Here is a 24,448-nt window from a genome sequence, read left to right on the forward strand (position 1 = left end):
GGGGTTTAGTATTGGGGAGAAGTAAACTATTAGGGTATATTATTTAGTGAGTTTATTTATTTACAAGTTTTTATATACCGTCATTCGGTGGGTGTTTGTGCTTTTTAATAGTCAGTAAGGCAGCCAATAAACAGAAGTTAGTGGGTTTGTATTTCCCAACCCTCCTATCCTTAGTTTATCCTTTAATTTATAGGCAGGTGCCACTTTCACACACAAAAAAAAAATATCAGCCTTTTAACTTCAAGAATTCCCCATACCTTATTGAGAGTTTGATCATTCCCCTCTAGGTCACTATCAAACATATAGTGAATTCACTAATACATTTAAAGGACACTAATTAGACACATTCCTAATCCCACAGCAACCAAGTTGCTGGAAGAGAGCCACCTAGTAACCCGCAAAGTGGTCTCCCTGTTGCTCGAGCTCGGCTGAGTGATGAACCTGGCCAAGAGCAGTCTTCAGCCTGCTCAGTCATTGGAATACCTCGGGTTTTGGTTCGACACGAAGCAGGGCAAGGTTTTCCTGCCGGAAGCTCATATTCAGAAGTTGATGGCACAGGTACTTCTGTTGATGAACATACTGAGCCTGATCGTATGGTCCTACCTGCAGGTACTTGGTTTAATGGTGGCAAAGTTGGAAGTGGTGCCGTGGGCGAGAGCGCATTTACGTCCCCTTCAACGCTCCCTGTTGTCTCGATGGAACCCAAAGTCTCTAGACTATTCGATTTGACTCCACCTGCCAATGGAGATCTCCTCCTGACTGCAGTGGTGGCTACAGCCGGATCATCTAAGGAAGGGAATTTCCCTAGCCTCACTAGACTAGCTAGTACTGATGAGTGCTGTCTCCCCCTCTGTTACCAACAGCACTATTATTATGCCATTAGCACCTGGTTTGGGTGTTTTGGTCCCCTTTCAGGTTGGGGAGCAGTCTGTAGCTAGGGATTCACCCATGTGGGAGGACTATGATCTTGCTTGTCCTCGGTGGGGGGGGGGGGGGGGAAAGCAGAGTTGCTTAACTGTACTAGGTGTTCTCAGAGGACAGGAGGATGTTAGTGTTCATGAAACCCACCCACCACCCTGCGGAGTTGGATTTCTCTTGTTTTTTGATTTATGTCTAATTATGTGTTAAAACTGAAGAGGGAAGCCACGTGAACACCTAGTATAGGGCATGCTGGGCATGCCCAGTGTGGCAAGTGAAAGACCTAGAAACTTTGACATAAATTTTCCATGTCGGGGCTCCATCTGATGATGTCACCCATGTGTGAGGACTAACATCTTGCTGTCCTCAGAGAACACCAGTTAAAGGTAAGTAACTCTGCTTTATGCCACATGGTACGGTAATTTACACTAGAGCAGTATGGTGTGTATTTTAAAGAACCTCTTCTTTTATTTCTCCAGCTGGCTTACATTGACCTCTAAGGTTCAACACTTTTATTTTTGTTCACTTTGGCTGTTAAGGAATGTTGGTTTTTGATTTTGGTTTTTTTTGCTCTCTAGGTGTTCCCCTCAGCAGTTGGCAGGGCAGAAGATTGGTGTGTTCTCCTATGGGTCTGGTTTTGCAGCTACACTGTACTCACTTAAAGTGACACAGGATGCTACACCTGGTGAGTTACTTACTGAGCTGGTGTTCCTTCATGTAGAATAGTTCCGACTGCACAAATGCCACTAATGTAGTTTGGCTATAGAAAGTCTGCACCATTCTTGAACATTTTCCATGTTTTATGTCATATCAGTCCATCAGACTAGCATGCATTTAAATGAGTTTTTCCTCTCAATACACCATACGCCACATCTCTCAGGGCGAAAAATGTTGTATTGGAGGACAAAACATAACGTATCCCAAAAAAGAAATCTGAAATCCAATAATTGGATAACTCTGCAGCCTCTGTCATTACTTGGTAGAAACACCTTAGGTAGGAATGAAGCGGTGAATCTGTTGGAAAAGGTCTCCACCTTTGTACCACCTAGGTTTGTCAATAATAGCCCATTCTTTTTTACAGACCTGTTTAAGCTCTGTTAGATTCCTTGGGGAGCATTGATGACAAAAGTCTTCAAGTAATGCCAGAAGGTTTTGATTGGATTGTGGTTGAGTTTCTTACTAGGCCACTCTAGCACATTTATCTTTTTGTGTGTGCTTTGGGTCGTCATGCTGAAAGGTGAACTTCCATCCTAGTTTCACCTTCTTTACATAGGGCTTCAAGACTTTTCTGTGATTTTCTCCATTCATTTTCTCTTCTATCCTGACAAGTGCCGCAATTCCTGCTGATGAGCAACATTCCTATAATCTGGCACCACCATGCTTCACAGTAGGGATGGTGTTATCTGGTGATGCACTGTGTATGGTTTGCACCAAGTAATGTTATGCATTGAGGCCAAAAAGATCTAATCTTATGCTGCTACATTAGTCCAGATGTGTGGGTTATTCCTTCCTTCCTTCCACCACCCTTCAACCAGCAGATGGAGGCAGAAGACACAGCTTTTCCTGTGACATCATCAGGTATATTTACTGGCTTTTGCTGGGCTGTTCAACTACCATCTGCCTCCAGCAGACATATTTTATTTATTTAAAATAATTTCTAACCTGCACTCATAGCATGCTTTGAGACGAGATACATAATAAAAACATACATAATTAAAACAAATTAAAATGTTAAATAATGTCAGACATAAAAAAAAAAAGTACATACCAACAAGCATAATGGTATGCTCCCTGCAATTTACGTTATATTCATACAAATTAACCTTTGCTAAAGCCTCGTGAATACAGATAAGTTTTCAATGCCTTCTTAAAGGACTTAGCATAAGCCAGTGATCACAGATCTTCGATAAAGGAGTTCCAAAATATTGGACCAACTACAGAAAACGCTTTTTCCTGTCTTACCCCAGGTCAGTCCAGACAAGTGGGTTTTGCATCCCTACCAGCAGATGGAGGCAGAGAACAAAAAACTGTATGGCACTGCTACATATCTGAGAGTGCCACCTGCAGAACCTCAGTATTTCAATGTCTCCAGCAGATGGTAGAGGTGAAAACCTGCAGTCTGAGTGAGAGTAGTCTATAAAAAAAAAAAAAAAGGAAGAGATTTTCCAAAGACAGAAGCAGCTTGAAGTGCTCCCTGAGGTGTTAGGTGCCTTCATGGACCATCCTTCAGGTGGAGCTTGGAGAACAGAGGGTTGGTGATCCCTGGACTGGCTCTGCCCTCACCATCCCAGGACCTTGATAGCCAGGGATCCTGGCTCCCTCATTCCTCCAAAGGTCTGAAGGCCAACAGCAGGAAAGCATACCCTTTTTTCCCTGTACATACCCAGATCAGTCTAGACTCCTGGGTTTTGCCTCCCTTCCAGCAGATGGAGACAGAGAAAGTTTTACTAACACTGTAACATAACCTGGTGCACCACCTGCAGTCCGTCAGTATTTCTCTGTCTCCAGCAGATGGAAGGTGGTGCAAATCCTGCAGTCTGAAGAGTGTTAAAAACAAATAAATAAAAAGAAAAATGTTAGTGAAAAAGATTAGAGGTGTTTGTTTTAGCCCTCCCTGAAGGTTGGTAGGTCCTAGTGGGGCCATCCCTTCAGGTAGGGGGAGGGGTTGGAAACCCCTGAGTCTGCCTGTTGCCTTACCTGCTGAGGGGGGAGATATCTGATGAGGCCAGTTCCTTCCCCCCCCTCCCCCTCTCTCAGATGGACTGCCAGAGCCTGCAGCAAGTATAAAGTTTTGTTTAAAAAAAAAAAGTCCTCTGCCTTTTTGTTGCCGGTTGAGGGCTTCTCCTTCTCAGCGTCTTGCAGGTCGTTGGCTGTCCCATTTTCTTTGTTGGCGCACCAGCGGCTCGTGGTTTTTTTTTTTTAATTAAAATAAAGCAGGACAGAGTTTCCCAGCGCAGTGTGCAGCATGATGGGGGCACACTCGTGACTCTCTCATACTGGCTTTTCCTCCTGCTGTATCGCCAGTAGTGAAGGCAGCTTGGGGAGTGCGGGGTGGGGGGGGGTGACACAAGCAGGCAGCGATCCTCTGCAGTGAGCACGGGCGAGTCTGAGCAGTCCAGCGGTGCCTTCCTTGTTTCAGTGGGAACGGCGGCCATTTTGTCTTCCTTCGCAACTGCTTCTGATAGGGCCTGCAGGGAAACTGCCCTGCCCCCACCATTTTCACTGGCTGAGCAAAGGCCTCCAGAGCCCTGGTGGCCCAAGGATCCTCTCTGTGAAGATGAGGAGGAAGACCTCCTGGAGCAGGGAATTTTTCTCCAGACTTTGTTTTAATAATGCACAAGGCTTTTTTGGCAAAAAGGGTGGCTGGACGTCACTACCTTAAGCCAACAGACTGGCAGGATCCTCTGATGGATAAGAGATCCCGATCCTTTCCCCCTGGTGGAGCAATCAGAGTCAGAAGGGTTCTGGCTTGCCAGTTGCCCCAGGGAAAGCTGGGAGATACCTCTGAGAGCTCTGAGGTCGAAGACACCCCAGTGATGGATCCGTCAGGGGTAGATCCCCGTTCAGGCAGTATGGACCCAGATGAGGCTCGGGGTCAAGCTCCTCTGGTGGAGGTGGATTACCCGAAGGTGGTCCACCTTTTAACGCCGGGAGGAATTGTGGCTCTTGATTCCCTGTGTCATTAGTGAACTAGCATTAAAAAGCCCCAAGTGGATTCGGATCACGAGGGTGTGGATCCGGTCTTGCGGGGCTGAGAGGGCCGACCAGAACTTTTCCTTTTTCACCAGACGGTGAAAAACCTGGTTCTACAGGAGTGAGAGACTCCAGATATGGGCTTAGAAGTTGTATCCTCTGCCTGCGGACACGTTGGACTCCTGCGCATGCCCAAAGTGGATGCTTCGGTGTCGGCCATGATGAAGAAGACGATCCCTGTAGCTGGTTCTGCGGCGCTTAAGGATATGCAAGATAGGAAGTTGGAGATACATCTCAAGAAGAATTTTGAAGTTTCAGCATTGGGCATTCGTGCCGCTGTGTGTAGCAGCTTTATGCAGAACCTGCAGTCCGACAAAACATTGTTTACGGAGGATGCGCAGCAGACTGAACAGCTAGAGGCCGTCGTGGCCTAACGGTCCGATGCCATGTATGACCTGATACGCACTTCTTCTCGGTCAATGATGTTTGCAGTTACCACCCAAAGGCTTCTTTGGTTAAGGAACTGGTCTGCAAATGTTTGGTCTAAGTCCCAGTTGGGGTTGCTTCCTTTTAAGGGGAAGTTGCTTTTTGGAGAGGACTTAAAGCAGCTAGTCAAGCTACTTGGGGAGACTAAAGGAAACCAGTTGCCAGAGGACAAGCTGAGGCTCAGCAGAAGTTTCTCCTCGATACAGGTCTCGTTTCCGGTCGAGCCGGCATTCCTGTCAGTCTCATCCTCCGGCTGGGAGTCAGAGGCAGGGTGCCAGGAGGCTACAGTCTTGGAACCAATCCTTTCAAGGCTGGAGACTGGTCAGAAATGGTTCTGCTCATGGGGCCTCTGGTGTGAAATCTTTCCAATGAAGTAGAGCTGGCCCACTCCTCAGCTCCACGCATCAGAGGTCGGTTAACATTATTTCTTGAGGAGTGGGCCAAAATCAAATCTAACCAATGGGTCCTAAGTATGATCAAACACGGTTACGCTTTAGAATTTGCTCAGCCACTAAAAACGTTTTTCATGAAGTCCCCTTGCACGTACGAGCAGAAACAGCGAGTGGTTTGAGAAACTGTCAATCGTCTCCATCTCTTGGGAGCCATAGTGCCAGTGCAGGTCGAAGAAAGAGGGTTAGGAAGGTATTCCATTTATTTTGTGGTCCTGAAGAAGCACGGCAGCTTTTGTCTGATTCTGAACTTAAAGAAGGTGAATCTGGTGCTCAAAGTGCCCCATTTTCAGATGGAAATGCTGAGGTTGGTGATTGCTATGGTGCGCAAGGGGGAGTTTTTGGCTTCTCTGGATTTGACCAAGGCCTATCTTCACATTCCCATTTGTCCGGATCATCAAAGGTTCCTCAGGTTCATGATCCTCTGAGATCACTTTCAGTTTTAAGCCCTGCCATTCGGATTGGCGACAGCGCTGAGGATTTTTGCAAAGGTGATGGTGGTAGCGGCATTGCTGTGGCAGGAGGGTGTTCTGGTCCACCCATATTTGAACAACTGGTTAATTCGAGCGACGTTGGAGGCCCTCTGTCAGTGATGGTGGTTCTATAGAGCTTGCAGTCCCTTGGCTGGGTGGTGAACTTCCCCAAGAGCCAGCTGGTGCCATCTCAAGTTCTAGAGTTTCTGGGGGCACGCTTTGACACCAAGCTTGGAAAAGGTTTTCTCACCAAGGGACAGATTGGCAAGTTGCTCAACAATTCGACTCCCAAGGTCTGGGATTATCTGCAGGTTCTTGGGTCAATGGCTTCCACTTTGGAATTGGTCCCTTGGGCCTTCGCTCATATGAGTCTGCTTCAGTCGGCCTTGCTCGCCAGGTAGAAAGCTGCCTCTTATGTTCGGCGCCCAGGCGAGTCTGGATTGGTGACTGTGTCGGGACAGTTTGACCTGCGGGATGCCTTTGGAGGTTCCGGATTGGATAGTGGTCACAACCGACACCAGTCTCTCCGGTTGGGGGATTGTATGTCAGGCTCAAGTGGCTTAGGGACTGTGGTCTCTGGAGGAGATGTATTGGTCCATCAACCATCTGGAGACGAGGGCATGCGTCTGGCATTACAGGCCTTTCTTCCTCTTGTTCGGGGCAAGTCCGTGAGTGTTGTCAGACGGTGGTGTACATCAACCGACAGGTTGGTACCAAGAGTCGGGCGGTGGTGCAGAAGGCACAAGAGTTAGTCCACTGGGTGGAGCTCTACTTGGAGATGCTGACAGCTTTTCACGTTGTGGACTAGACAATGTTCAAGCAGATTTCCTCAGTCGCCAAAAGCTGGATCCCAGAGAGTGAAAGTTGTCTGAGGAGGCCATGCTCCTGAATTGTCGCAGGTGGGGGAGTACTGCGCATGGACCTCATGGCATCGTGCAACAATGCCAAGGCTCCGAGATTCTTCAGCCGAAGAAGAGAGCATGGGGCAGAAAGGGTCGATGCTTTGGTCGGCCAAAACATTCTTCTGTATGTGTTTCCGCTATGGCCTCTGGACAAGGTCTTGCAAAGAGCAGAGCTTCATCTGGGACAGGTGATTCTGGTGGCTCCGGAATGGCCATATCTGTCATGATTGACTAGATCCGCGAATCTTGCCATGGATGGCCTGCTTCATTTGGCTCACCTTCCCAATCTGCTTCACCAGGGGCCTATATTTTTGGATCAGGTGGATCACTTCTCTCTCCCGGCTTGGCTTTTGAGAGGAGGTGTCTAAGAGATAAGGGTTATCCATGGTTACCATACTGCTGCAAGCAAGGAAGAAATCCACTTCCCTGGCTTACGTGTGGTTGTGGAAGGTGTTTGAGATTTGGTGCAGAGAGCATAGTGTAGATCCCTTTCGGGCTTCAGTGGCACATGTCGGTTTTTTTAAATCACTTTTTGCAGCAGGGATTGATGAAGGGTTTGTCTTTCAATTCATTAAGAGTCCAGGTGGCTGCCTTGGGTTGCCTTAGGGGCAGGAGGCATGGTGTGTCTTTGGCTGCTGACCCGGATGTGGTACGTTTTTTGCTAGGAGCCAAACATTTGCATCTCCGGATTAGAAGGCTTGGCCCCCATGGCTCGAACTTGGTTCTTTAAGCTTTGAGTGGGGGCTGTTCAAACCGCTGCACAGAGCGATGATAAAAGACCTTACCCTAAAGGTCATTTTTTTCAGGTGGTGATTTGTTCGGCTAGGCGGATTTCTGAGCTTCGGGCCTATCATGTAGAGATCCTTTTCTCAGGTTTTCGGACTCTGGTGTTTCTTTGCATACAGTGCCCTCTTTTGTGCCAAAGGTTGTTTCCTCCTTTCATTTGAACCAGATAGTGGAGTTACCAGCTTTTCCAAATGTGGATAGGACAGTCCCTTTGGTAAAGGAGTTGAGGTGTCTGGATGTGAGGCAGGTGCTGTTGTGGTATCTGGAAGTCACTAACAGTTTCTGAGTTTCTGACCATCTGTTCTCTGGAGTGGTGTGAAGAAGGGGCAAAAAGCTTTGAAAGCGACCATAGCGTGATGGCTGAAAGAGGCCATAGTTTTGGCCTCTATTTGTTTGGGCCGTTCGGTGCCTCAGGGGCTGAGAGCTCACTCGACAGTCGCAAGCGAATCCTGGGCCAAATGTCAGCTAGTGTCGCCACAAGAAATTTGCAGGGAAGCTACTTGGAAGTCTTTGCACGCTTTCTCCAGACATTATCGCCTGGATGTCCAGGCGCCTGGGTGGCAGTTTTGGAGAGATTGTACTTCAAGCAGAACTCTCGCAGCCCCACCCAGTTTAGGTAAGCATTGGTACATCCCAGGAGTCTGGCCTGATCTGGGTATGGACAGGGAAAGGAAAATTGGTCCTTGATTAGCAGTTTTATGGCCTTCTCCTCCAGGAACTTATCCACACTTTTTTTAAATCCAGCTACACTAATTGCCTTAACTACAAGCTCTGGCAACGGATTCCAGAGCTTAACTGTGCATTGAGTGAGAGAATTTTCTCTGATTTGTTTTAAAAGTGCTCCTTTCTAACTTCATGGTGTGCCCCCTAGTCTTTGTATTATCCAAAAGAGTAAATAACCATTTCATATTTACCTGTTCAAGTCCTTTCATGATTTTTTAGACCTCTATCATATCCCCCCCTCCCCCCCCCTCTCAGCTGTCTCTTCTCCAAGCTGAACAGCCCTAAACTCTTTAGTCTTTCCTCATAAGACTAAAGAGTCTTATGACTAAAGAGTCTTTCCTCATAAGACATAAGACCCAGCCACCACCCTTCCCCCCCCCTTTTTTTTCCCCTTTTTCCCCTGCCCTCCACACCCCCTACATACCCTTGAAGAAACCCTTCCCAGCAATTACCTCCTATTTCAATTGTTCCATATTCCTATTTAATCAAATGTTTCCTGTACATTAGTCATCTGTACATAGTATTCCTCTTTTCCGCTTTATTCCCTCCCTTTACCTCTGTTAACTATACCTCTCCCCCCTTCCCCCCTTATCCCCCTTTCCCACCCACCTCCTACACCTTCCCTTTTCTCCCCCCCCCTACCCCCCTCAAATCTCTATTCCTTGGTTCCATTTATTGTTTATTTTGTTGTATTTGGTTTTGGTTTGTTTTTTGCTCTTGCGTTAGTTTTTTCATACTGTTTTATTGTCATATTGTTATACTGTATCTCCCACCTGAGTTCATTGTAAACCGGCATGATGTGCTTCACGAATGTCGGTAGATAAAAGTTAATAAATAAATAAATAAATAAGGGAGCTGTTCCATGTCCTTTAGCATTTTGGTCGCTCTTCTGCGTACTTTTCTCCAGTGCAACTATATCTGGTTTGAGATGCGGAGACCAGAATTACACATAGTATTCAAGGAGTGGTCTTTCCATGGAGCAATACAGAGACATCCTCCATTTTGCTATTCCCTTCCTAATAATTCTTAACATTCTGTTTTGCTTCTTTGACCGCCACAGCATTCTGAGCCAACAATTTCAATATAAGACCAACTGACGCCCAGATCTTTCCTGAGTGGTAACTCCTAATATGTAACCTAACAGAATGCAGAATGAATGAAATTACTCCTGGGGAATGATCACAATGCTATGGGCAAGATGGAGGCAGTGGGGTCTTTTTCGGATAGCGTGGAGGTATTGGAGAGTCACAATGAGGAGCCAGGATCAGACTTGGAGCTGCATTCGGTGGGAACCGCTGCATTTTGCTTCCTTCCTGTCAGTGCATGCTTTCTGCTCAGTTAGGACCCATGATTTTTTTTCCATCATTCTTACTGTGTTTCCCAGAGGCCTGGTGAAGGAGGGGCCTGGTCCCTGTGCCAAACACTTCAACCGCAGGTTGGGTGCCTGCTAAGTTAGCAGCAAAGCTGGTCAGCCTAGAGAATACCTTAAGAATCCCTTCAGTTTCTGAGCTGGAGAAAGATGTAGTGGTGATCCCTGCAAGAGTGAATGAATTCTTTCCTTTTAAGGGGAAGAGAACACTTTCATCCATCTGTTTTTCAAGGATGATGTTGTTTCTCTGAATGCCCAGGTGGTTAAATTCCTCAGGATGTCAGATAAGATGCTGGAGTCTCTTGCATGGGCCCTGTTGTTCAGGGAATTTGCAAATAGTCTAAAACTTTCTCACTACAGTTGGAAGAGATGATGTTATCAGAATGGAGATCTGCTAAAATTGGTCTATAGGGTGTCAAAGCTTTAATCCAGTTGTACTCTTTCCCCTAAATGCTATTTGGCACCTTTTTTTCAGTAGCCATGGGTAGATACCTTGGTTTCAGCAATTAGATGCAGGACAACTCTCCTAGTGGAGGAGGCCAAAGGATCCCCAGGTTCTTACAAGGTCCTTACAAAGAATGCATTCACTTCCACAGCTTTATCAGCACAGGTTGCTATTTGTCGGGGTTATGTGGCTCAGGTTCTTTTGTGCTGGATACAGTACCTCCTAGAGGGTCAGGTGGTGTCTCATCTTGAATCGGCTGGTGTGATCTTTGCTGAAGTTATGTATCTTCTTATCAGAATTTCTTATAGGTCAGTGACATCTCTTGTGGTGGCTCACAGGCTTTTTATGGCTATGGCAGTGGGCAATGGATGGATATTCCAAGGATTGTCTGCACAAACTACCTTTCAAGGAAAGATTTAGAAAGAAGGTGAAAGCTCTTGGAGAAACAAGACCTTAAAAAAAAAATGGACCACTTAATATCATATCTGAAGAGTCTAGATTTTGTTATGTTATGCTCTGGAATTCGCAACTTTGATTTCTGCCGTTTTCATGATCTCCCCATACGTTTCACCCAGCAGAAAGCTAGCAATTCAGTCTACCCTCAAGATTTTGGGGAAATGAGAGCTCAGCCAGGAGGCCTTTCAGAAGATATTGAATCATTGGAGAATCCTTTGTGTGGATCTGATAGTGACTGGCAAGATTTCTGAGGCTCTCAGATTTCTTCAGTTGACAGTAGGAATTCGGCTCTGAAAGAATAGATTGACTAGTTCAGCATGACCAGAGAGAGGAGTTATTGTTCATGTTTCTTTTCCAGTCTCTAATAGGAAGGACTTTGATAAAGATAAAAAGACCCTGATACATGGTGGATTCCCTGAGCTGATTTTGAGGGTCTCCGGATCTACTAAACCAAGGTCCAGTTCTAATGGAAGACCCAATTCCATCTAACCTTGCGGCTTGGTCCTTGAGGTCAAAGTTACACAAGAGGATATTTAGCACTACTGAAGGCCTGTGTGATGATATTTTTACCTTTATTCTTTTGGTGGTTGTTGCTCAGTGGAAATAAGGCACATCCACAATAATATGTGTATATAAGTATTTTGGTAAAAGCAATGATTACAATAAAAAGCAATAGTTATAATAAATGTAATATAAGGAAAAGCAATATTCTGATAAGGTATTGATAATACAGGACCACTTATCAGAATGGCCCAAAGAGAGAACAAAACAAAGAATGTATTTATAAGGATTTGTCATCAGTGGTTCCTCTGCAAGCAGTCAGATGAGTTCCTGTCTCCTTCGAGGGAGTATGGCAACCTGGTTGTCCCTGCTTGGGAGTAGGGCATCAGCTCCCCCGGAATGAATAGGACTTCTTGCTGAAGAATAAGATTAGTTCAAGGTCTCATCCATTTGTTCGGTCTTGCATCTTGGCTGGCTAACTTCTTCTTTTTTTTTTTTTTTTTTTAGGGATACTGGCACAAGCGCAGTCCTTTCTTCTTGTCCATTACAACTTAGCCAACACCCATATCCAGAAGGACATGCGCTCCAGGTGCTACGTCTTTGCTTTTACTAAAGCAAAATATAGTTCTGCTAGTTCCTTATTTTTTAGTAAAAGCAGTCTTTTTGTAAAAAGTAGTTAACTATGAGAATTCAAAGCATATTCTTATTTCTAGGCTGCAGGGGCTATGAAACAAGGGACCAGTAAGAAGGCATATACATAAGTTTTATGTTAAAATATGTTAAAAGCAATTTTCTGTTATATTTACATCATTGCTGCTTGCCGAGAAGACTTTACTTTATCTATCTTCTATTCTCTCTCTCTCTCTCCCCTCATCTATCTAAGCAAGACAGCCTCACTTAACTTTTTTTCGGCACAATAATATTCAGCACTTCCATGGCCCTTATGCTTGAGCAATTCAATTAACTGTGTCTTTAAGCAAAAGCAGGTTTTTTATAAATATGTAATTATAATTGACTCATTTACTATGTGTCTAAGCAAAGCTGCTTCATTATGGCTAATTATCATTTTCTTCATTATATACAAGGAAATGTTATCTCATGTATGCAATTATACTGTTGTGTGAGAGCTAGGTTTTCCCTAATGCATTACCCCAGAGTGACTTCACATCCTCTGTCCCTTTATTCTAACACAGCCTGAAAGCCAGATGTATTTTTGAATTCCAAGCTTTGTTTTGCAGGGAAACCTTTTTGGTTTTGTTTTCTTCGTTTCCTTTCTGCATAAGGTGGTTTCTCCAGTCTACTTGCATCAGCCAGTTTGTCTGCTGCCTTTGACTGGAGGAATGTTGTGGTAAGAAGTAACTCTGAATATTGGACATGTGGATTCTCCTGATATATTTAGTAGCCACTAATCCATCTCACAAATCTGATTGTCTTATTTGGAGGACCCTGCATAGGTGTGATGTAGCTTCTAAAGCTTATTTAGCTAGGTGGATTAAGAAGATGGTTGTATCAGCTTACCTTCTGAAATGTCATCAAGCTTCATGTACATTCAATAAGAGGTCAAGCATCTTCTTGGGCTGAATCTTCAGCCTTTGGTCTGGGGGATATTTTGTAAGGCATTCACTTGGTCTTCCTTGCATTCCTTTACAAAATCATAGGTTGGTCATTCATGTCCAGGAAAACACAGTTTTGGAGCTGGCATTCCCAAATTGGCTCTAACTTGTTCACCTCCCAGATTAATTAGCTTGGGCACTTCCCATGCATCTAGACTAGTAGAACAGGATGATAAGGAAAAAGATTTTTTCTCTTACCTGATAATTTCCTTTCCTTGAATCCTGTTCTACCAGTCCAGCACCCACCCAGGAAGTTTTGGGCTTGCAAAATATTAAGATGTCGTTCCCCCCCCCCCCTCAAAAAAAAATCTTTATTCTTCTTTTGGAAAACTGAGGTTAACTTTTATTTGTGTGCTTGACCCCTTTGTTTCTCTTTTTCTAGGGAGATTTGTGGAGATTGTTTCTGCTTCTATTGTTTAGTCATGAGAATAATGGCTTTCACTGGGCGGCACCTATGATGATATATAGGCTGTGTTCTCCATTTTCATCTGCAGATTGGGGGGAATAACCCATGCATCTGGCCTGGTGTAGCAGGATTCAAGGAAAGGAAATTAACAGGTAAGACATTTTTTTTTTTCCTTTTTTTAGTTTATCAGATCACTGAACATTTTGCCATGTGGCTACAGTATTCAGAGTGTTCCTTTTGCTGACTTCAAATGAGATTGAAAGTGGGTTTTCTTGAGTAATGGTTTCTTTCTTGCCTCCTACCATACAGGCCATATTTGTGGAGTACTTGGAATATTGTCACATGTATACTTTGACCAGTTTTTGGCAGTGGCAGCTTGTAGCTCTTTCAATGTTGCCATTGGCTTCTTGGTTGCCTCCCTGACCAGTTGCCTCCTTTATTAGTCATCCAGTTTGGTGGGATGCCCTGGTGTAGGCAGGATCTTGGTGGTGCACTATACCTTCCACTTCTTGATTATGCTCCCAGAGATATTCAAGGACTTTGCATTTTTTTTATACCCATCCTTAGATCTGTGCCTTTTTGTAGCTTTTATCCCAGTGCTCTTTGGACAGCTTCTTGGTGCTTATGGATAGGTCTTTGCTTTAAAATGCACAACCCAGCAGAGAGAACCAATAGGCAAGGCTAAATCTATCCTGTCATGTGAATTAGTACAGTTTTACATATATGGGCTTAGTTTATTTGGAGTGTGCTTTTGAAGGTGGCTGTTTATGCCAGAGCTTTGCTACAGATATACAAGGGGGTGGTCACTTATCCAACCAAGTTATTCCATGTTACATCTACTTCCTTAGAAAATGAATTCTGGAGCATATATTTTTACTTGGCAGTTGTGGGGTAGGATGTGTGCATTGAACAATGCATTTTATTTGCCAAAAAGCAACAAAAGGTGATCATTTTGGAAGAGGGTGTAGACTTTCTCTAGCCACTATATAAAATAAGCCACCACACCAGCCTCCTGCGTGTATGTGCCTTAATCTGCATTCTCCCTCTGGAACTCTTCTCGCTTCAACCCTGTGCACCGATAGGTGCCCCTCCATATTGCTTCCTTGATGATCATATATTTTTCTTTTGCTTTAAAATAGCTGAAAAAAGTGTGTGTGTGTGTGTGTATTACAACACACCTGTAAATTCTACTCTTGGTCCACATCCAAAGGCCACGTTTTGTTATTGTCCTTTGTCGGGGTTGGTGTGGAGAGGGCATTAAAACAGAAGTGTGTTTGAGGCTAACAATGCTCCAATCTGAAAACGTATTGTAAACCACCTTCATTTCATTTCTGGGTGACTTCTTTTCAGGTTCTTCTTTGGATAAGCTAACAGCTAGCTTATCTGACCTCAAAGCACGACTTGACACGAGACAATGTGTTGCACCAGGTGTCTTTGCTGAAAATATGAAGCTTCGAGAAGACACGCATCATTTAGGTATCTGCTAGTTTACAATTATAAATAGAGACTGAGCACTGAAGCCCTTTAACAGTAAACAGATCCACACACCAGTCAAGATTTTATTTATTTTATTAATCAAGGTTTGGCATTTCATGCCGTCAACACTTATGGAGTCTCACAAAAGCATAATTGGCCCGCTTTTCATATCTAGTTTCCCAGTGCACAAATATGGAGAAAATATGGGATTCTAGATAGCAAATTTCAAGCATCACCTACACAGAAATTGTACATTAGCATTACTTTAGAGAATTTGCAGGAAACCTGGAGGTTTTGAATTCTGCATATGTTAATTACTTTTGTTGTTGTATGCATTAGCTTAGATCTGGGAAGAGAGGCAGAATGAAGACCAGTAATAGATAATCTATGCTCTTATTTTTTTTTCTTCTGCATTGAACACCATTTTCACATACTTGATTCTGTGTGATTTTGCAGCCAATTATATTCCTCAAGGTTCAGTGGAGAATCTTTTTGCTGGCACTTGGTACCTGGTGCGAGTGGATGAAAAGCACAGGCGGCAGTATGCACGTCGCTCCCTGCTGGAGGACAGACCTTTGGAAGCTGGGGTGGATGCTGTCCATTCAAGTACAGTTAATGAAGTAATAAAATAAAACTTAACCACTGTAAAGCATGCATTCTCCAAAATCTAGGATGAGACAGATTAAGGTAGACAAACAGATTTATGAAATGTGCAAAGTTGATTACAGTTTATCTTGCAACAAAATATTTTTAACAACTTGATGTTTAGTAAGTAGAATTTTAAATAATTAAGGTGAACATCTAAATATAATTATTTACGGGCGACAATAACTTGCCACCCTTTCTCAGATTATATTCAGTTTTTCTCTTGAGATGAATCTAGAGAGGTCCATATTCAGAAGGTTTGTCCAGCTAAGTTCAGGACTTGGCCAGACAAATCTCAGGATTTAGATGGTTTTTTTTTAACCCCTCTGCCCCAGCCCACCTCACCCCCATTGCTGATCAGATACATTTTTTAGTCAGGTAGTAATTTACCTGGCTAAAACTTTTCCGGATAAAAAAAAAAAACCAGCATGGTGATGTTCCCAAGGCACGGCTTTAAACTTAGCTGGTTTACCGACATCTTTCTCCCACCTGCCTGAAGTTAAAACATTGCTGTAACCCTCCTCTTGTCACTCCCAAGCAGGCCCACCTGAAGTTTGGAAAGCCTAGCTGGGAGGACACAAGCTGTCTTCTGGTTAAATGTCCCTCATTGCTTTGCCAGTAACACTGAATTTTATAGAATAGAGGCGGTTAGTTATAGCAGGTGATGACAAATGTTAGACTTGTGTTCAAATACAGTAGGCTTGGATTAAGAAACATATACATTTATATTTTTAAACATAGGACTTAAAAACAATAATTTTCCGCAAATTCCTCACTGACTTTCAATCATCTAATGATCCCGACCTCCAACTAAACTCCCAATTGTTTACCGCATAATTTCACCCCTTCCTCCCTTTTCTGCCTTCCCTCCCCATCTATCCTTATTTTAAATCTTTCTGGACTTGATATCTATTTCTATGATATTGTTTAATAGTTCAAATGGTTCTGTACTGCTACCCATCTGTTAAGTACTGTTCTTTCTAATGCTCTGTTACAAGATACTGTACACTTTTGTAAACCGTTATGATGGCTCAACCGAATAACGGTATATAAAACTCATCAAATAAATAAATAAATAAATAGAGGATAACTTTCAAAGATCTACACGTGGACCCATATACTTGCATGTATGGCTGCATATAGATCTACTACAGTATTTTATAACCTGTACATGCAGATTATAAAATGCGCATATGTCTACCCAGAACATAATGTGCATAAGTTTGGTTATGCATGAATACATACAATTCATTGAAAGAGTGTACCTTTCCTAGCTATTTTATAAACATATGCATGCGTAAATATAATTTGTGTGTAAAATCCTGGTTTTCATGCATAATGTCAGTATATTTTAAAACGTATATGTAATTAGTCACCAGTTTGCTGATATCTCCACCAGTTAACCCTTCCCTTCACGAGGTCATAGAGATCCTCCTAGTTCTTCATCCTGAACTGCCCCCATTTCACCTACACCTCCCACCCAACCAACAGCAGACAACTGACAAGTCTGGTATCAGTTGTGCTAGATAATTAGCAGGTATAAAATTGTGCCCACAAGCTGCCAAATAAAATAGCAATTGAGGGACTGATTTTAAAAAGCATTTACTTGCGTAAAACTGGCTTTTGAGAATTGCTACGTCAGCATGTTACATTTACGCGCATAACTCCTTTGAAAATTACCTCCTAAGATGGTAACTTGTGGCCATTTTATAATATGCACGCACATGTGCGCTCAATTTTAAGTGGACATGCGTCTGTGTCTGCAAATGCTGCTTCTATTGCATAAATAGGGGAATTTTTTAAAAGGCATGCGAGCTGACGCAATTGGCAGTTTTCCCAGTTCGCCCAGTTAAGGGATAGGACTTCCAACCACCCACTAGTTTATTAGCCTCCCTTCCCCCCCCCCCCCCTTTAAAACCCCATTGGTTGGTCTAGATTTTTTGTTCTCTAACTTACACGTTGTCCATAGCAATTCCACAGCAGGCACCCTGGCACGCACCAGTGCACCATAAGTATTTACATGCAAATTTCATGGTAAAATTCCAAACGCCCATGCCCTGCCTAGACCACGACTTCCCCTTTTTGGACATTTTTCGTTTGTGCATGCTTTTTAAATCTGCTCAGTGCGCACCAGCCCAATATATTCGCACATTCCCTGATTTCTATGCACGTCAGGCTTTTAAAATTCACCTTTAAGTGCGTAACTCTTGGCCCTACGCAAGTTTGCCTCCAAATCACCCCTTATTTGCACATGTAAATGTGCATGCAAAAATGAAAGTGCGCATGTACTTTTGATAGGGATGTGCATTCGTCTAGAACGAATTATGCAATTTCAACGAAATTGCCTAATTCGCGAAATGGATTTTTCCCAAAATTCGTGAAAAATTCGTTTTCAGGTTAGTGCAGGGGGGAGGGGCACATTTATTTATTTAAAAAAAACCAAAAACAACCCTTCAAATTTACTTTAATGACAACACCCCCCCCCCCTCTCCCCCGACTTACTGAAAGCCCTGGTAGTCCAGCGGGGGTCCCGGGAGCGATCTTCCACTTTCAGGCCGTCAGGCCTGCCAGGAATCAAAATGGCACCTGTGGCCCTTTGCCCTTACCATGTGACAGGGGCTACTGGTGCCATTGGTCGTCCCCTGTCACATGGTAAGAGCAATGGACAGCAGGCACCATCTTAGAAAATGGCGCGGGCCATCCATTGCTCCTTCCATGTGACAGGGGCCGACCAATGGCACCAGTAGCCCCTGTCAAAAAAAAAATTGTGCACATCCCTAACTTTTGATGTATCGAAAATAGCATATATGTCAGTATAAGCTACTTGCACACATCTGTTTAGAAAATTCACTCTGTGTTCTAAACTGGGGCATGTTGATGGCAACTCAGAAAGGGGCTACTAAGACTGACTAGCTTTTACTAGGGTTCTGAAGAAACTCAAAATTAAATTTCTGATCTATTAGTTAAAATTTGTAACTTATCATTAAAATCATCAATTGTACCTGAAGACTGGAGGGTGGCCAATGTAACCCCAATATTTAAAAAAGGCTCCAGGGCGATCCGGGTAACTATAGACCAGTGAGCCTGACTTCAGTGCTGGGAAAAATAGTGGAAACTATTCTCAAGATCAAAATCGTAGAGCATATAGAAAGACATGATTTAATGGGACACAGTCAACATGGATTTACCCAAGGGAAATCTTGCCTAACAAATCTGCTTCATTTTTTGGGTTAATAAACATGTGGATAAAGGTGAACTGGTAGATGTAGTGTATTTGGATTTTCAGAAGGCGTTTGACAAAGTCCCTATGAGAGGCTTCTACAAAAACTAAAAAGTCATGAGATAGGAGGCGATGTCCTTTCGTGGATTACAAACTGGTTAAAAGACAGGAAACAGAGAGTAGGATTAAATGGTCAATTTTCTCAGTGGAAAAGGGTAAACAGTGGAGTGCCTCAGGGATCTGTACTTGGACCGGTGCTTTTCAATATATATATAAATGATCTGGAAAGGAATACGATGAGTGAGGTTATCAAATTTGCGGATGATACAAAATTATTCAGAGTAGTTAAATCACAAGCAGACTGTGATACATTACAGGAGGACCTTGCAAGACTGGAAGATTGGGCATCCAAATGGCAGATGAAATTTAATGTGGACAAGTGCAAGGTGTTGCATATAGGGAAAAATAACCCTTGCTGTAGTTACACAATGTTAGGTTCCATATTAGGAGCTACCACCTAGGAAAAAGATCTAGGCATCATAGTGGATAATACTTTAAAATCGTCGGCTCAGTGTGCTACAGCAGTCAAAAAAGCAAATAGAATGTTAGGAATTATTAGGAAGGGAATGGTTAATAGAACGGAAAATGTCATAATGCCTCTGTATCGCTCCATGGTGAGACCGCACTTTGAATACTGTGTACAATTCTGGTCACCGCATCTCAAAAAAGATATAGTTGCGATGGAGAAGGTACAGAGAAGGGCAACCAAAATGATAAAGGGGATGGAACAGCTCCCCTATGAGGAAAGGCTGAAGAGGTTAGGGCTGTTCAGCTTGGAGAAGAGACGGCTGAGGGGGGATATGATAGAGGTCTTTAAGATCATGAGAGATCTTGAACGAGTAGATGTGACTCGGTTATTTACACTTTCGAATAATAGAAGGACTAGGGGGCATTCCATGAAGTTAGCAAGTAGCACATTTAAGACTAATCGGAGAAAATTCTTTTTCACTCAACGCACAATAAAGCTCTGGAATTTGTTGCCAGAGGATGTGGTTAGTGCAGTTAGTGTAGCTGGGTTCAAAAAAGGTTTGGATAAGTTCTTGGAGGAGAAGTCTATTAACGGCTATTAATCAAGTTTACTTAGGGAATAGCCACTGCTATTAATTGCATCAGTAGCATGGGATCTTCTTATTGTTTGGGTAATTGCCAGGTTATTGTGGCCTGGTTTGGCCTCTGTTGGAAACAGGATGCTGGGCTTGATGGACCCTTGGTCTGACCCAGCATGGCAATTTCTTATGTTCTTATGTTCTTAAAAGATTTTAGGTAGAATTTTTCAGACCATTAACTCTTTTGGGTTTTTGTTCTCTCAAACCTTGATAATAGGTTAAACTATAAACTCAGGTCTTTTGCTAACCTATGTAAAGAAAAGGAGAACTCCCTCCCCCCAACCCCTGAAATCCACCCTGTGCCCACACTAAGCAAATAAAGGTTGGATTGTAGCACTAATACATAGATTTGGGCCATGTGGATAGCCCACCGCATGGTAGTAAGGCTGTCTGAACATAAGATGTATGAATGATCCATATTGTTGTCTGCTACCACCTGACTCCTATACTGAATAGGACAAAATTCAGTTAAGGCAAAATCCTGGTAAGCCATCCTAATGAAAGGGGTGTAGGTATTACAGCGTCAGACCTATCCTCTCAATGGTCCCAGCTGGGAGACTGGAGGTGATTGCACTGAAGGCTGCAGCAATACTGGAAGAGTGGATGCTATATCTCCTTGTCTGTATTCCAGCAACCTGAAGGGCCTGCATAAGAATGGTAGAGAACTGAAAGCTGCTCAGGGGAGAACCATCCTTATGTGATAGGAAATGACCCTTGCTTTGCGGACGCAAATTCCTCACATTGGATACCGGGCTAGTGACAAGACCTAATATTTCTGACTATGTGATAAACTTCCCCTTACCCAACTGATCCATTTTTGACCGTTGTATGAGCTGTGCTAGTTTGTTTCATAACAGAAACATGGGGGTAACCTGCAAGGAGTGGCAGTTTCTACCATAAGAAACTTGCTGGGCAGACTGGATGGACCATTTTGGTCTTTTTCTGCCATCAATACTATGTTACAATGTTCCTGATGCTAATAGGCAGCATTTGTGGTCCCTGTTGCATGATGCTGCCACCAGTTCCCCAACCAGCAAAAAAGGCTAAGGAAAAGCCAACTCTAAGACTGTTTCAAATTCAGAAGGGGCTACCATTGGCAAAGAATGCCAAAGGGCCAACAAGCATTCATGAGCGACATGGTTATGAGTATCCAGGCTTAAGCCCATTCCCCTCGCCTATCCAGCCATTACTCTTTCAACAACAAAACCCCAGGTAGGGTTTGGCCAGTCCAGGGCTCTGGCAAAGGCAAAACCTGCCAAGTGTGAACAGACTGTTCCCCTATAGACTCCTGAACGCTTATCAGAAATAATGTGCTCCACCACAAGATGTTAAGGGATCAAACTAGATGTCTGCTTCAGCTGGTCATAGCCACCTCTGTAGGTCTTCAGGTACCAGAGGCCACTGATCTGTGCAGGATTTCCCATGCCTCCGAGCGCCAAGTTCCACAAATGACCCGGTATAGGGATTCCAGTTATTTCTGCTCCTGGCACCAGCTTCCTGAAAATGGACCACTGACAACAAACAAGAGAGTCAGCAATTTGATTTTTGCAGCCTGGGATGTTAAACGGCATGCACATTATAACAAATATTCTTTTAATAGCTCTGAAACCAGCAGGCACTCTACAGATTGGCTGCTGATGACGTCCACCACTGCCATGTTATTGCAGTGAAATAACACCCTTCTGTTGGTCACCCTAGACATGTAAGGCAACCATAATTGGGAAGAGCTCCCGAAAGGTGATACTACACATGACTCCCAATGGTCCCCATTCCAGTGGCAGTGCACCAAAACCCCTAGCAGGAAAGAATACTTCTGGGAGAATCCGTTTTTTATCACAATAGAATTGTAAATCTTCACTGCTGATAGAAGTGGAAACCACATAGATACTCCATTAAACCTAGCCAGGAAGACGTTGCAAATGACAAGGTCATCCTGCATCTGCGTGGACACTCTCTCTTATCCAGTGATGGTCCCTGCTGATTCCTACTGTTGCTAGTCAACCTGCACAGAAAGTGTCCTATGGGTATGACCTTGCAGGCAAAAACAAGAGACCATATAAAAGACCTTAATTGCCAAAAGGTGACCTTCCTGGCTTCACGAGTCGAACTGATAAACTAGCCAACTTGGCCAGCTTGTCCTGTAGAAGTCTAGACATTTTAGCTGTGGAGTCGAGCTCTGTGCCTAAGAGAAGGTAAGGCATCTGGCCATGCCCTCTAAATTGTCCAAGCAGAACACCAGGTTAGGAGGCCAACTCTGGAACTGGAATACAGATGCATCATGCCCTACAAGTAAGAAATTGTCCAAGTAATGGATAATGTTTGGTGTCCCTGTATGATCAATGGCTTCCCAATGCAGAAATGTGCTAAACTTGAAATAAGCACAGGATATGGAGCAGCCCATAGGCATGCACCTTCAAATTGAAGAACGAGGAAGGGAAAGCTCTCCGGGTGAACAGAAGTAGCTGAAATGTGGAGACTCTGTCTGCCTTGGTCATCCAGGAACTATCTCTGTTCTGCCTGAGCATGTCCACAGTGCTGTTGAATGAGGTGTATTGTACAGAGCACTGCTCTTGCAGGATGAAATTAACAGGCAGACCTTTCCTTTTTTAGGTACTGCTGCAAAGGTGATACCATGTGACGGAAGGGTCTAGTGGGGGAAAATGTGCTGCAGTATGCCTCAAGGTCAGCTCGGAGGACAATTTATCTCTAATCAAGATATGCAAATGTGCTTGTATTTGCATTCTGAGGCTATGCAACCACCCTGATTGAACCACCAGTAGGCATCAGAGATGGAAGGGTTGCCTTTTGCCTGGACATTGCTGCTGGCTGAATCCCAAAAGGAACAGTTCACATCCTGCCCAGATGAGGGGCCAGAGGTCATGTGACACTCATATTTCTGGGGTATCTGCCATCCTTTCCCTAAAGACCTCCTCATAATTTAACCATGCAAAGCCTTTATACTTCATGTATGCATGCATGACATATCAAGATATTTCCACAATGTGTATGTCTGTGCGGGTTCTGCTTTTGTAGCTATCATCGCCAATCTGGTGAAAGAGCATTCCCAGTTGGATATATTTTTGGCATCTTTCTATTACAGATAGGTGACCCCTCCTTACTCCAATCCTTGCTCCTATGCCCTGCTGCGGCACCTTGCCTGTCTCCTAGGATGAGTCTCCCATGAGTTCAACTTTCTGCAAGGACAAGCAGGATGGTAGTCCTCACACATGGGTGACATCAGATGGAGAACTTTGACTAGGCACACTGAGCATGCTCAGTATGCCCTATACCACACAAACACACAGCATCTCTCTCCAGTCTCTTTTTCCGCAGAGCTGTAAACCTCGTGGTGTGAGTGAGCTCACTTTTGGCCTTTTTTGGTCTTGTGGAAAACTTTCCTTTTCTCACATTTTTTGCGGATCTTTCGTGTTATTCCATTGCTGGATCCCTCTTGGTCTTGTCATATAGTGTTTCTAGATAGGCTTTTCAACGATTTTGGTAAGTTTCCTTTTACAGTTGATTCTTCATGACAGCGGTGCCTCTGTGCACACTGGCCATTGGCACCTGCTGCCATAGTTTTTGGTTTGTACCCCTTTTGTTTTATCCGACATGACCACATTCGGTCTTTGGTGATGCACGCGGTACAGAGGACCATGTCCATCAATGATTCACATGAGAGATGTGTCCTTTGCCTGGAGGAATCACATGACGTTTGGGGTTCTCTTATGTGCCCAGATAACCCCAAAAGGACGTTGAAACAGACTCAACAAGATGGAGGGGGGAAATGATAGAGTTCTTTAAAATCATGAGAGGTCTTGAACGAGTAGATGTGACTCGGTTATTTTCACTTTCGAATAATAGAAGGACTAGGGGGCATTCCATGAAGTTAGCAAGTAGCATGTTTAAGACTAATCGGAGAAAATTCTTTTTCACTCAACGCACAAAGCTCTGGAATTTGTTGCCAGAGGATGTGGTTACTGCAGCTAGTGTAGCTGGGTTCAAAAAAGGTTTGGATAAGTTCTTGGAGGAGAAGTCCATTAATGGCTATTAATCAAGTTTACTTAGGGAATCATGGGATCTTCTTAGTGTTTGGGTAATTGCCAGGTTCTTGTGGCCTGCTTTTGGCCTCTTGGAAACAGGATGCTGGGCTTGATGGACCCTTGGTCTGACCCAGCATGGCAATTTCTTATGTTCTTAATTTCTTATGAACAGCTCTTCAGGTCAAAGAAGCCCAAGCCATTGGCATTGAAGGACCAAGGAGTTGCACTGATAGACACCATGTCATCGACATTGGCGGAACTGTCGGCGGATAGGGGAACCGGAGACGGACCACCATCTGTTTCCTCCAGGGCAAGGACATTGGGTTCCTCGTAATCGGTTTCTGCACCAGGAAAGGACTGAGTCAAACATCGAGGGAAGCCGACGAAGCATCAGCACAGGTCCCTGTCAGTGCACGGTGCTGGGCACGGGGTTGCACCAGCTCATGCCGTAATGCCCACAAAGCAACCCCTCGGCAAGGAGAACCAGTCCTCCATTGTTGCCAGGGGTCCTGATGCCAGTCACTGATCCACCTTGAGGGTCCAAAGAAGATCTGACTACACTTCCTTCATCGCAGTTGGTGTTGGCATCAACAAAATTTGAGGAGGAGCTGGAGTGGGCACTGCAGGGCTTTGGACCTGTGGCACAGGCAGCACTGGACCCAGTGCCATCTGTCCTCTTAC

The 24,448-nt window shown here is 44.0% G+C and overlaps 1 protein-coding gene across 7 annotated transcripts in view; it reads left to right on the forward strand.

The window, feature by feature from the left end:
* Positions 1-24,448, forward strand: part of HMGCS1 (3-hydroxy-3-methylglutaryl-CoA synthase 1) — a 92,669-nt gene that overhangs the window by 61,841 nt on the left and 6,380 nt on the right. For all 7 annotated transcript variants that reach the window (XM_029577890.1, XM_029577851.1, XM_029577872.1 and 4 more), the window contains exons 7-9: positions 1,497-1,603; positions 14,571-14,696; positions 15,153-15,316. In XM_029577890.1, coding sequence (XP_029433750.1) covers positions 1,497-1,603; positions 14,571-14,696; positions 15,153-15,316 — 397 coding nt within the window. The remainder of the gene's footprint in view (positions 1-1,496; positions 1,604-14,570; positions 14,697-15,152; positions 15,317-24,448) is intronic.

Source organism: Rhinatrema bivittatum, chromosome 1, assembly GCF_901001135.1.
Source record: "Rhinatrema bivittatum chromosome 1, aRhiBiv1.1, whole genome shotgun sequence".
NCBI lineage: Eukaryota > Metazoa > Chordata > Amphibia > Gymnophiona > Rhinatrematidae > Rhinatrema > Rhinatrema bivittatum.